The 14,576-nt window shown below is 37.5% G+C and overlaps 1 protein-coding gene across 1 annotated transcript in view; it reads left to right on the top strand.

Moving 5' to 3' along the window:
* PPIL4 (peptidylprolyl isomerase like 4) overlaps nt 1–14,576 on the top strand; it is a 78,544-nt gene that overhangs the window by 47,626 nt on the left and 16,342 nt on the right. The window contains exons 10-11 of the mRNA XM_037819232.1: nt 7,382–7,493; nt 8,134–8,230. Of these exons, the coding sequence (XP_037675160.1) occupies nt 7,382–7,493; nt 8,134–8,230 (209 nt within the window). The remainder of the gene's footprint in view (nt 1–7,381; nt 7,494–8,133; nt 8,231–14,576) is intronic.

Raw genomic sequence — 14,576 nt, 5'->3', positions numbered from 1 at the left:
CCTGCCTCATCCGCAAAATTGTCCAGCTTGTAAGAAAACAAACGGATGCCATTTTTTCCTCGTTCGTGCAAATCCAGTATCAGCGACTCGCCGCCTCTGACGCCCCCCACTCCAAGATGACAGCCAACCCTCCGCGACCTCAACGCCACCGGTCAACTCGCCAACCGCGAGGCCCTTCTCAATCACCTGAACATCGCTCTCGCCTCGAGTTCCAGCTTCTCTAAACCCCTGAACTTTAAACCCCTCACCTTCGCCCAGCCCGCTGCAGCGAAGCCATTGTCAAGCGCCCGGGCACCACACCAACACTGAGTTCCAGCCTCGCTGAGCCACCGTCAACCCCTTTTTCCCTTCCCTAACCTCCCCCTTCCCTCACCCTTAGTGAGCCTCTCCGGTAAAGCCTCTTCCTCTAATTAGAAAAGAAAGGGGAATTGCGGGTGACTGAGCTTGTACCTCGGCTTGCCAGGCCTGGGCCAGGGGACCTGATCACCCCCTGGGGAGGGTAGTAGGTACGGGCGTGAGTGCCCTCTGCAGCCCCCCCGAGCCTGGGGAGCGAGGTCAAGGCAGCTCCCTTTTCCTCACCCAAAATGCCACTGGCAGGGGAGGCTTGCCGGAGGAAACCGCCTTTCTCCCAACTGCCCTTTCCCCACTTCCTTATCTTACCCACTCACTCCCTGGTGCCAAGGCCACTCCTGCCACCGCCAGTGCGCATGCACCGTGGCCAGAACTACCCCCGCCCCGCTGCAACGGTTCCGGCGTTCTCTCAGAACCAATCCTAGCCCCTATCCCTTCAATATTGCCATTTAAGGCTGCTTCACCTCCTTTCCAGCCCTGCCCTTCTTACCAGCCTATATAACCTGTAATCACCCCTGAATAAATCTCTTTGGCGCATACTCCTACTGGATGAAGAGTGTCTTGTCCCTATCGCCGCCCTCCTTGCACGCCTCTCGCCGAGGACCCTGGCCACGTCCTCCGCCTCGCCCTCGCCTCCGGGAAAGAGCCCCCGCCGCCGGTACCCCTTGAGCAGCCCCGAGAGCTGAGGGCTCGGCTACCGGCCGCCTCTCCCCCTAGAAGTAGTAACCGCGACCGCAAATATCAAAGGAAATACAGCTTGTGTTCTCTTGTGTCTTGCTTCTTTTGTGTGATACTGTATTTGTAAGATTTATACATGTTATTGCATATAGCTTTTATTAATTTTTTTTTGTTAATTTTCACTGACACACAGTATTTCATTGCATGCATGTAAAAAAATATATATTTCCATTCCACTGTCTTGGACATTGGATCCTTTCCAATTTTTGGCTATTATGAATGGTGCTCCTATACAGTATTTTTGTACAAAGTCTTCTGCTATACATATGTGCTCATTTCTGTTGTGTATTTACATAGGAGTGCATTGCTGGGTCAGAGGATAGGTGTAGCATTAGTAGATAATTCCAGTCAGCTTTCCAAGTGACTATACTAATTTCTCTTCCACTAGCCTGTGTGGAATGGAGTCCCTGTTGTTCCACTGCCCTACTGACTCTTGGTCTCACCAGTGATTTTAATTTTATCCACCCAGGTGGGTGTGTAGTGATATCTGATTGTGGTTTTATTTTTCATTTCCCTGGTTGAACTCCCTTTCCTATGCTTATTGCCACTCGGGTGTCCTTTTTTTTTTCATGAAGTACTTGTCCAAGACTTGCCTGTTTTTTTTTGTTTGTTTGTTTGTTTGTTTTAAATTGGATTTTCTGTCACTTTTTAATTTGTAGGAATTCTTTGTATTTTCCAGATGGAAGCTCTTTTTTGGTGATAGGTGTTGTGCATACCTTCTGCTCTGGGGATTGCCTTTTCACTGTTTTCATGGCATCTTTTGATAAACAGAGATTTCTAATTTTAATTTAGTTCATTGTGTCAATATCTTTCTTCCATTTTATGATCTGTTTAAAAAATCTTTGCCTGCCCCAAGCTCATGAAGATATTCTTCTGAGCTATTTTCTAGGAACTTTGTTTTTCACCTTTCACATTTTAGATCCACAATGTTAAGTTTTGTGTATTATGTACATTAAGTTTTTCCTTGCCTTGGGCAGCCACATGACCCAGCACCATTTATTGAAAAAGTTGTTCTATTCTCACTGTTCCGTAAAGCCACCTCTGTCAGAAATCAAGTGTCCATACATGTGTGAAATCTGTTTGTGTGTGCCCATCCATTACACTATCTATCCTTGTACCCTGGTCACATTGTGTTAGTTACTATAGCTTTATCATGTCTTGTTATATGGTAGAGAGTCCTCCAACTTTGTTGTTGTTCTTGAAGATTGTCTTGGCTTTTCTTGGTCTCCCCATTTCCATGTAAATTTTTTTAATGTAATTTTATTGGGATGTATTCACACAGCATAGAAACCATCTGAAGTATACAGTCACTGGTTTACAATATCATCACATAGTTGTGCATACAGCCCCATGATCAAATTTAGAACATTTTCATTATTGCAGAAAAGAAGTAAAAATAAAAAAGAAAAACCTAATCCTCCCATACTCCTTATCACTGCACATTATTGACCAATTGTATTGATGTGGTACATTTGTTACTGTTAATGAAAGAATATTAAAATATTACTGTTAACTATAGTCAGTAGTTTGCAATAGGTACATTTTTTCCATATACCCCTCTATTGTTTAAACTCCTTATAATAGTGTTGTATATGTGTTCTAGTTCATGAAAGAGCTTTTTTGTATTTGTGCAGTTAATCATGGACATTGTCCACCATAAGATTCACTGTATTATACATTCCCATGTTTAACCTCCAACTTTTCTTGTGGTGGCATACATGACTGTAAACGTCCCCTTTCCTCCACACTTGCACACCATTCAGTACTGTTAATTATCTCATAATAACATGCTACCATCACCTCTGTCCATTTCCGAACGTTTAAGTTCACCCTAGTTAAACATTCTGCACATATTAAGCAACCGCTCCCCATTCTTTAGCCTCATTCTTTATCCTGGTAACCTATAGTCTATATTTTATGTCTGTGAGTATACATATTATAATTAGTTCATATCAGTGAGATCATACAATATTTGTCCTTTTGTGTTTGACTTATTTCACTTAATTAATAATGTCCTCAAGGTTCATCCATGTTGTCCTTCTTACTGCTGAATAATATTCCATTGTTTATATATACCACATTTTGTTTATCCATTCATCTGTTGATGGGTACTTGAGTTGTTTCCATCTTGAACATTGGTTTGCAAATGTCTTTTCGCATCCCTGCTTTCAGATCTTCCATGTATACCCTTAGTGGTGAGATTGCTGGGTCGTAAGGCACCTTAATACTTAGCTTTCTGAGGAACCACCAAACTGTCCTCCACAGCGGCTTTACCATTTTATATTCCCACCAGCAGTAAATATGTGTTCCAATTTCTCCACATCCTCTCCAACACTTGTAGTTGCCTGTTTAATACCAGTCATTCTAGTTGGTGTGAAATGATATTGTGGTTTTGATTTATATTTCCCTAATAGCTAGTGAAGCTGAGCATCTTTTCATGTGCCTCTTAGCTATCTGTATTCCCTCTGGAGAAATGTCTATTCAGGTCCTTTGCCCATTTTTAAAATTCAGTTTTATTGAGATATATTCACATACCATACGTTCTTCCACAGTGTACAATCAGTTGTTCACAGTGCATTCATCACCACAATCAATTTTTGAACATTTTCATTGCCTCAAAAAAAATAAATAAAAATAAGAATAAAAATAAAAGTAAAAGGAACACCCAAAACATTTCATCCCCTGCATCCCTCTCCATTATTCATTTAATTTTTGTTCCCATTTTTTTACTCATCTGTCCATATACTGGATAAAGGGAGTGTAAGCCACAAAGTTTTCACAAGCACATGGTCACACAGCATAAGCTATAAGTTATACAGTTGTCTTCAAGAATCAAGGCTACTGGGTTGCAATTCAACAGTTTCAGGTATTTCCTTCTAGCTATTCCAATACACTAAAAATGGATATCTATAGAGTGTATACGAATACCCTCCAGAGTGACCTCTCAACTCAATTTGAAATATCTCAGCCACTGAAACTTTATTTTGTTTCATCTCTCTTCCGTCTTTTGGTCCAGAAGGCTTTCTCAATCCCACGATGCCAGGTCCAGGCTCATCCCTGAGAGTTAGGTCGCACGTTGCCAGGGAGATTTAAAAACCCCTGGGAGTCATGTCCCACGTTAGGGGGAAGGGCAGTGAGTTTACCTGCCGAGTTGGCTTAAAGAGAGAGAGGGCCACACCTGGGTGACAAAACATTTCTCTGTGGGTGACTCTTAGGCACAATTATAAGTAGACTCAGCCTCTCCTTTGCAGTAACAAGCTTCATAAGGACAAGCCCCAAGGTTGAGGGCTTGGCCTTCTAAATTAGTAGCCCTCGATGCTTGTGAGAATATCAGTAATTTCCCAGGTGGGGAAGTTTTAATATTTCCATATTTTGCCCCAGTCCCTCAAGGGGGCTTTGCAAATAAGTTTTTATTTACTACCCAAATTATTTTGCTTTGCCCATTTTTTTTAATCATTGCTTTTATTTAATCTTTACTGTGAATTTTGAATAAAAATGCAGAACACAATCTAAGTTAATACATAGAAAAATAAAATTTTGGCAAAACAAAAACTGTTTTTAGGGAAATTAAACGGTACATTAGTATTTTCCTTATGTACTTAGTGAAATATGTTACAGATATTACATTCTAAGAAGTCAGTTTCATGGTTATAAAAAAACTTAATTTAATGAAATTTACAGTGCATATCGAAAGCATGATACAAATGGAAATTTAAGTTTCTGTATTAGTAAGGAAGCCCAATTTACTAAAAGTAGCATTAATATCATTCACATTAGATTTTAATTTGTTATATATCTTTATAGTTCAGGAAATGCCCTTAATGTAGAACAAAAAGTATTACTTATTTAAGACAAAAATAACTTGGTTTATGTAAAGTGGGGGTGGGGGGGAGAACCCAGATATTTCTATATGCTTATTTAATTTAGATACATAGAGTTTTCATGAATTTAAGAGGAATGGAAATATTTAAACACTAATATAAAAGCATGAGTTTCATATTTGAGTGTTCAAATGGTTATGTAATTCTTCAATCCATCTGGTTTCATAAAACCAAAATGTTGACTTTGCCCATTTTTTAATTGGGTTGCTTGTCTTTTTACTTTTAAGTTGTTGGATAACAAATCCTTATCAGATATGTAGTTTCCAAATATTTTCTCCCATTGAGTTAGTTGCCTTTTTGACAGAGTCCTTTGAAGCACTGATAAAAATTGATAAAAGTTGGTTCGATTTTTTTAAATTCAGTTTTATTGAGATATATTCACATACCATGCAGTCATACAAAGCATACAATCAGTTGTTCACAGTACCATTATATAGTTGTGTTCATCACCAAAATTAATTTTTGAACATTTTCATTACCACACACACACAAAAATAATAAGAATAAAAATTAAAGTGAAAAAGAACAATTAAAGTAAGAATGAACACTGGGTGCCTTTTTTATTTTTTTTGCCCCCATTTTTCTACTCATCCATCCATATACTGGACAAAGGGGAGTGTGGTCCATATGGCTTTCCCAATCACATTGTCACCCCTCATAAGCTACATTTTGAGGAGTTCCCATTTATCTGATTTTCCTTTCATTTTTTGTTCTTTGGGTGTAAAGTCTAAGAAACTACCGCCTGGCACTAGATCTTGAAGATGTTTCCCTGCATTTTCTTCTAGGAATTTTATGGTACTGTTTCTTATATTTAGGTCTTTGATCCATTTTGAGTTAATTTTTGAATAGAGTGTGAGGTAGTGGTCCCCTTTCATTCTTTTGACTATGGATATCCAGTTATCCCAACACCATTTATTGAAGAGAGTGTTCTGTCCCAGTTGAGTGGTCTTGGGAACCTTATCAAAAATCAATTTGCCATAGATCTGAGGGTCTATTTCTGAGCTCTCAATTAAGTTCCATTGATCAATAACGTCTATCTTTATGCCAGTACCATGCCTTTTTAACCACTATGGCTCTAGAATATGTTTTAAAGTCACTAAGCATGATATCTCCCACTTCATTCTTCTTTTACAAGATGTTTTTGGCTATTCGAGGCTCCTTACCCTTCCAAATAAAATTGATAAAAGTTGGTCCGTGTAAATTTTTGAATCAGCTTGTCAGTTTTGAAGAGATTTCTTAATTGCTGTTCTTTGGTAAGTAAGTTTAGTGTTTGCAAATGTTATACTTCTGAAAAAATTATCTGAGAACATTGTCTTTGGGAGAAATGGCACAGTGATGATGTTTTGCTTGCCTAATTATAGTCAACCGGTTTGTTTCATCAAACATATATTGATTGCCTACCATGTGCCAGATGATGTTCTAAATGATGTAGATACAAAGATGAGTAGAGCTTTCTCTATCTTCATGGAGTTTATAATCCATTTAATTCTTGACACACATGGTAAATAAATACCATTGTAACTAGTTCATTTATCAACCTGTCTTTAAATTGGCTGTAGTGAGTGGTGAGCAGAGTAAAACCTTAAGTTACCAGGAATATAGAAGGAAATTGATCAGTGCCAGGTTGAAATGTATCACTTCTAGTCTTTAGAGGTCAGAAATGGAGATTTAGGCTTTGTGAAAAACTAACAGGAGGGGTACTCATGTGGCACAGATCTTGGTATCACAGGTCTACAATCTGTTACTCAAAATCCTTGAGAATAGCTCTTTCAGAATTTAGAATTTTTCTCTATATGTGCAAGTATGTACACACAATACATACTGGTGATTATATATAATACCCTCAACAGGGTCTGGGTCAGCATTCCATAATCAATCGCAAAAATATTTCTGTAATTAAATGAATGAATATTCATACTAAGTGGAATAAATCCAGGCCATAACTTCCCATTAGGTCAGGTTTTGCTGCCAAACTAATTTTGACACCAAACTTATAAAAACGACTATATTTTCGGGATCTTTGTAGGTTTTAGAATTCCGTAGAAAGGATCAAGGGCTCGTATAACTCACTTGGTAGGTAAGTGTGCGTACGTTCGCTGCAGTCACACTGCCTTGGTTCAGATGCTGCCTGTTATCCTTGCCATCTGTGTGAGCTTTGTCAGCTTCTATATCTCTCTAAACCTCTGTTTTCTTGTCAGGAAAATGGAGACCGTAATATTTAGTAGCTCTTAGGATTGTTATCAGAGATAATTGACATAATTAGATGCAAAGCATTTAACAGCATCTGGCACATAATAAGCATTCAAACATTAGTTTTAGTAGCAACAGATTTTTTGTGTTTTGGGCATTTGTTCTAGCTACAGAAATCTTTTCCATAAATATTTATGCTTAAGTTTTTTAATTATCATCAGGAAGAAGATTGTGAGAAAGCCTTCTTCAAAATGGACAATGTACTTATAGATGACAGAAGAATCCATGTGGATTTTAGCCAGTCTGTTGCAAAGGTTAAGTGGAAAGGAAAAGGTATGTTGGCTTATCTTCCTTGTTTCTGTTCTGTTTTACATGCTTTTTTTGGATTAATTTTTTTCCTTTTAACATTTTTATTTATTTCCCATGATTTTTGTGAACTCTTTTTTTCTTTTTCTTTTTCTTTTTTTCTTTTAATAAGGAAGAATTAGAAAACACTATTCAGCAGTGAAGTGTTGTGTTGCTTGGTAGGTTGTGTTATGTAATGGGAGTTTAGAGGAGTCTCAGATCTCAAACTCTGTTGTGTTATGTAATGGGAGTTTAGAGGAGTCTCAGATCTCAAACTCTGATTCCCATCCCAGTTTTCCATTGAACTTGATGTTTTCATAGACTTAACAGTTCTATGTCAACACCTTGTTATTTTCCAGTGAATATATTCAGTATGTAATTTAGGATTTGAAGTTTGGTGTTGTAATATTCACATATGTCATTAGATGGCAGCATATGGCTGTTTAGCAATATGGGTATCTTGTTTTCAGTTAAATTAACAATGGAGAAAAAAATAAGATTCTTTTGTTCTTGTCTCAGCCTTTGTCATGTATAAAATCACTCTATTATACCTCATATAAAGTAATTAGTTGTTGATTAATTAGGTGATTTTTCTTACCAAGTTCTTTTTTATTTTCTTAATAAATAGGTGGGAAATATACCAAGAGTGATTTCAAGGAGTATGAAAAGGAACAGGATAAGCCATCTAATTTGGTTCTGAAAGATAAAGCAAAGCCCAAACAGGAGTATCCTTAACAAGAACCGGTTAATCAGCATGTATTGACCATCCTTTGTTTAGAGTACTATGTGACATATCATAAAGCATCACAAAGGACTGAAGACAAGGGTCCTGTTCCAGATTGTTTGGGAAGAAATTATTTAGTTTATCATTATCTCTTTTTAATGTCTTACATATGCTCTAGTTTTATTATATACCCTATTGTATGGAGAAAGTTATGGTTGAAAGAAATCTTTAACCTAATCCTTTTACCTTCCTACTCTTGTGTTAAAATAGATGAGCACTTATTCTCAAAAGATCTAGAGGTAAGATTTGTATTTTCTATACATAATTATAATGCTTTAAATTCCTCATGGTCAGAATTTTATAGCTAAACTAAATCCCTGGGCTAACCCTCCTCTTATGTTTAATTTCCTTGGAGATGGAGAATATCCAAATCACAAAATCATGTAGTTCTCTTACGATACTAAGTTGCTTCTTTATGTATAGTACTTTGTCAGTAGTCTAGCAACAAATATTTATTGGCTCTTATTGGGTGCAGTGTTGACTTTTATAGGATTGAAAAGAAATCCACTGACTTGACCATTAGTTCAGATTCTTCAGAATTTTAGGTTGAGACAGTTAGAAGCAATGCTGTTAATATCATGTCATTTTAAGTTTGTTCACTGATATTCTAATTATAAATCTATCACTCTACATATTGCAAAGGTTATTTCTTTTGTGATTCTTTATTGTAAATGGTTTCTTTGTTTCCTAGTTTCTGTTGGTATTTCAGGGATTCTCTTTTCCCATACTATGTAGACATTTCTTGTCCAAATATTCATCAAGGAGAGATGACTATCAGGTCGACCTGTTATATATTCATTTTTAAAATATGTTGATTTCTATAATGCAGAAAGCATAGTGAGGTATTGCAGCTGAATAACATCTGGAACATATGGATATAATCAGCATGAGGGTGGGTTTTTCATGCCATACAGACCAAAAGAAAAGCTAATATTTGGTCTGAAAAGGTGTATTTACCAAATATTTGAAATTAGATTTAGGCTTTGCCAGTAGGAGCTGCAGCTGGAAGCAGGGGAGGCTGGGGGACAAATAGAAGGAAGTACAGTTGTACAGCAGAAAGTAGACTGGGGCTTCTTTTCCCTCTCAGAGGTACTTCAGGCTGAAAAGAAAGAATAAATAGTGTTAAAATGTTTGAAATTCAAGGTGATAGATTGCTAAGAGTTAAGAAAGGAAACTGGGGGTGTTTGAGAATACATATCTAATCCAGTGCTGTCAAATAGAACTTTATGTGATGATGGAAATGTTTTGTATTTCTGCTGTCCAGTATGGCTGCTGATCACATGTGACTATTGAGAATGTGAAATTGTCTGAGGGGCTGAATTTTACAATTAATTTAATTTAGATTAAGTTTAAATTTAAACAGCCACATGTAGCTAGTGGTCCTATATTGAACAGCACAGCTTTAGTCTTTTGCAATTGATGGAGAAGACAAACATGATCTGGTGCAAACCACTGTTAATCACTATCAAACAGAATATTGAACAGGAAAGAGGAAATTCATGAGTCTGACCTACAGGGATAGTCTTTATGTTCTTAGTAATTGAATTGATAAGGTTCTTTTTAGTGAGGAGCGTATACTTTCAGGTAGAAAAAGAGAGGGACCATGCAAGTGTAAGATACATATATTTACACACACGTATATTTATATTACTTATGACAAAGGAAGGGGATTCAGAAGATAATCTCAGTGCAGGTAAGTTGTCTTTAGTGAATTAAGAAGACTTGGTTGGGATGAACTTAGTCGGCTGAGAGAAAGAGAAATTGCTGTGAAGATAGGTCATCAAAGAAGGTTGAAAAATAGAAGTAGAAAAGAGGAAAGTTTAATATCACCAGACTGGACCTTGGAGAAGAAAGTCAGTAGGATCACAAATGTGTGTTTTATTCAAAGAATTTTGGAGAGATATCTTTCTTGTAAAAGTGTTGATTGTAGGGGTGAGTGGAAGATAATAGATTTGTGAGCAAGGAAGAGATGTGTGTCTTGGTGATATAAAAGGTAATCAACAAATACTTACTTATTATCTGTTACGAACCCAATTCAGCAGTGTAAGATACTCAGCCCCTGCCTTCTTGGAGCTTACATTATATTCTTGGAGTGGGGAGGGAGTTAGGAAGAGCAGACATTAAATAATTACCATTAATTAAATATATCTGGAGTGTTGCAGAGAATACATGGTGACGGGGGAGCTTATAACAGAAGGGGAGGGGTCAGGGAAGACCCTCAAATAACACTAAAAGAATTGACACTGAAGATGTAGCCTGATTATGGGGGAGGGAGGGCTGAGGTGAGATGCTATTTCCTCTAACTATGATCCATCATTTAAAAAATGCAGTTTATGTCTTGACCCAGTAACAATCACAATATAATCATTCTCTCTTATATACACATAACTGAAACAAAAATATCATAAAATAATAATTTTGTTAAACAATATTTTTAAAAATTCCATTCTATATTATATTTTTAAATACTGGTTGTGACCACAAAGTAGATTTTTTAAAATTCAGTTTTATTGTGATATTTTCACATTCCCTGCAGTCATCCACAGCTTATAATCAGTTGTTCACAGTACCATCATATAGTTGTGCAATTCATCACCAAAATCAATTTTTGAACATTTTCATTACTCCAAAAAAATTATAAAAAAAAATTAGAAATAAAAATACTAGTAAGAAGAACACACAAAGCATCCCATCCCTCATTCCCCCTATTATCCATTTACATTTTGTTCCCATTTTTCTACTCATCTGTCCATATACTGGATAAAAGGGAGAGTGAGCCACAAGGTTTTCACAATTGTACAGTCACACCATGTAAGCTACATAGTATACAATCATCTTCAAGAATCAAGGCTACTGGGTTGCAGTTCAACAGTATTTCCTTCTAGTTATTCCAATACACTAAAAACTAAAAAGGGGTATCTGTATAGTACATATGAATACCCTCCAGAGTGACCTCTCGACTGTTTGAAACCTCTCAGCCACTGAAACTTTTGTTTCATTTCTCTTCCCCCTTTTGGTCCAGCAGCCTTTCTCAATCCCATGATACCGGGTCCATGTTCATCCCTGGAGTCATGTGCCACCTTGCCAAGGAGATTTACATCCCTGGGAGTCTTGTCCAGTACAACGAGTTGGCTCAGAGAAAGAGGCCACTTCTGGGTAACAAAAGAGGTTCTCTGGGGGTGACTCTTAGCACAGTTATAAGTAGGCTTTAGCCTCCCCTTTGCAGTAACAAGCTTCATAGGGGCAAGTCCCAAGATTGAGGGCTCAGCCTTCTAAATTTGTAATCCCCAATGCTTGTGAGAATATCAGTAATTCCCCAAGTGGGGAACCACAAAGTGGATTTTGCACCCCATTGATGGGCTACAGTCATCAGCTTGAACAACACTGATCTGAAGCATTTTGGACAAAGGGGGAGCAGCACACGCAGAACCCCAGGAAGATGAGATCATAGGCAAGTGCTATTGAATTTGTGTCTGAAAAAGGGGGAAGCGCCAGAAGAGTCTATGGAAATAAGTAATAGGAGAAAAGAAGTTGGAGATAATGGTGAAATAATAGGATAGTGCAGATGACTAGCCATCTTTCACCATCTTATGAAGAGCTAGAGGGACAATGTTTTCCTAACTGATTTTAGGTAGAAGTGAGGCGTCCCTGAGGCAAGGGCATTGTGAAAGCAGACAGGAGCCTCTAGCCCTGAGGGAGTGCTGGCCTTTTGCTCCAATTCCCACATGCAGTAGGAGAGCTCTGCATGTGGGATTTCTCCTGCGCTTTCTACTGAAAACCACTATTCTGGCCTGTCAGCCTTCCTCAAAATCCATTCAGTTAAGATTATTTTCAGCAGAGGTTGTAATAGTTTTACATTTTCTCTTATTCTGAGGCATTATAATATATTAGAGAAAATGCTTATCTCTGAATTAAAACATATTATTAAAATTTTATAAATATTTATGTGAAATTAAAAAAAAATCCACTCAGAAGCTGAGACACACAATGAGGTGAATGGATCCTGTACACAGTATTTGAGTGAAGTACTCCAGAAATATAGGCAAACACTATAATGCCTCACCAGCATGGACTAACTACAATGTGTAAACTCAGAATTGAATCTTAGATCATAGCCTAACATGGAAATGATTATTGTAATGGTCCCTAGATTGTAAGTGCTTATAGCAGTCAACTCTATTCCTGAATTGTAATGCCTATCTCTGAACTTTGAGATGCTGATCCCTTAGTGTATAACCTGATTGGTCTCTGGAACAATGTGTATCTCTGAGACACCTGAAACTCAGAGCTAGAGCTCAGCAGATATGAATGTCAGTATCAGCACATACAGCAACTGTTAAAAAAAAAAAGCTGAAAAAGAGCCCAGACTTCAATTAGAGATATGAATGAAGCAGATCTGTTTAAGACTAGGGCAAACCGGGTCAAAGGGTAAAGGTTGAAACTGACTGTTTTAAAATTTCAACTTCCATGTGAGACCAAGGGAAGAGATTTCTATTTGGTGCAGGATCTATATATATACATTTTTTTTTTCCATTTTTATTGAGATTGTTCAGATACCATACAATTATCCAAAGATCCAAAGTGTACAATCACTTGCCCCTGGGTACCCTCATACAGCTGTGTATCCATCACACTTAATTTTTGTTCAATTTTTAGAAACTTTCCATTACACCAGACAAGAAATAAAGTGAAAGATGAAAAAAGAAAAAAAGAAAAGGAAACTCTAAACCTCCCCTATCCCTAACCAACCCCCCTCAATTGTTGACTTCTAGTATTGATATAGTACGTTTGTTACTGTTTATGAAAAAATGTTGAAATACTACTAACTGTAGTATATAGTTTGTAATAGGTATATAGTTCTTCCCTATATGCCCCTCTATTATTAACTTCTAATTGTATTGTCATACATTCGTTCTGGTTCATGAAGTGATTTCTAGTATTTGTACAGTTGATCATGGACATTGCCCACCATAGGATTCAGTTTTATACGTTTCCATCTTTTGACCTACAACTTTCCTTCTGGTGACATATATGACTCTGAGCTTCCCTTTTCCACCTCATTCACACACCATTCGGCGCTGTTAGTTATTCTCACATCTTGCTACCGACACCCCTGTTCATTTCCAAACATTTAAGTTCATCCTAATTGAACATTCTGCTCATACTAAGCAAGAGCATCTACATTTCTTCCACAAGGCAGGAGGGAGAGTCAAAGAAGGTAGAGAGGCAAAAGAAAGAGGAAACAAAAAAAAAAATGACAGCTAGGAAGCAGCAAAAGGAAAAATAACCTTAAATCAAAGTAGAATAAAGAATCAGATAATACTACCAATGTCAAGTGTCTAACATGCCTCCCCTATCCCCCCCTCTTATCTGCATTCACCTTGGTATATCACCTTTGTTACATTAAAGGAAGCATAATACAATGATTCTATTAGTTACAGTCTCTAGTTTATGCTGATTGCATCCCTCCCCCAATGCCTCCCCATTTTTAACACCTTGCAAGGTTGACATTTGCTTGTTCTCCCTCGTAAAAGAACATATTTGTACATTTTATCACAGTTGTTGAATACTCTAGATTTCACCAAGTTACACAGTCCCAGTCGTTATCTTTCCTCCTTTCTTGTGATGTCTCACATGCTCCCCACCTTCCTCTCTCAACCGTATTCATAGTTACCTTTGTTCAGTGTACTTACATTGTTGTGCTACCATCTCCCAAAATTGTGTTCCAAACCACACACTCCTGTCTTCTATCACCCTGTAGTGCTCCCGTTAGTATTTCCTGTAGGGCAGGTGTCTTGTTCACAAAGTCTCTCATTGTCTGTTTGTCAGAAAATATTTTGAGCTCTCCCTCATATTTGAAGGACAGCTTTGCTGGATACAGGATTCTTGGTTGGTGGTTTTTCTCTTTCAGTATCTTAAATGTATCACACCACTTCCTTCTTGCCTCCATGGTTTCTGCTGAGAGATCCGCACATAGTCTTATTAAGCTTCCTTTGTATGTAATGGATTGCTTTTCTCTTGCTGCTTTCAGGATTCTCCCTTTGTCTTTGACATTTGATAATCTGATTATTAAGTGTCTTGGTGTAGGCCTATTCATATCTCTTCTGTTTGGAGTACGCTGTGCTTCTTGGATCTGTAATTTTATGTCTTTCATAAGAGATGGGAAATTTTCATTAATTATTTCCTGTATTATTGCTTCTGCCCCCTTTCCCTTCTCTTCTCCTTCTGGGACACCAATGATACGTACATTATTGTACTTTGTTTCATCCTTGAGTTCCCAGAGACAT

This window comes from Choloepus didactylus, chromosome 2 (genome assembly GCF_015220235.1).
Source record: "Choloepus didactylus isolate mChoDid1 chromosome 2, mChoDid1.pri, whole genome shotgun sequence".
NCBI classification, from domain to species: Eukaryota; Metazoa; Chordata; class Mammalia; order Pilosa; family Megalonychidae; genus Choloepus; species Choloepus didactylus.
This window is presented reverse-complemented; position numbering and strand designations above follow the sequence as displayed.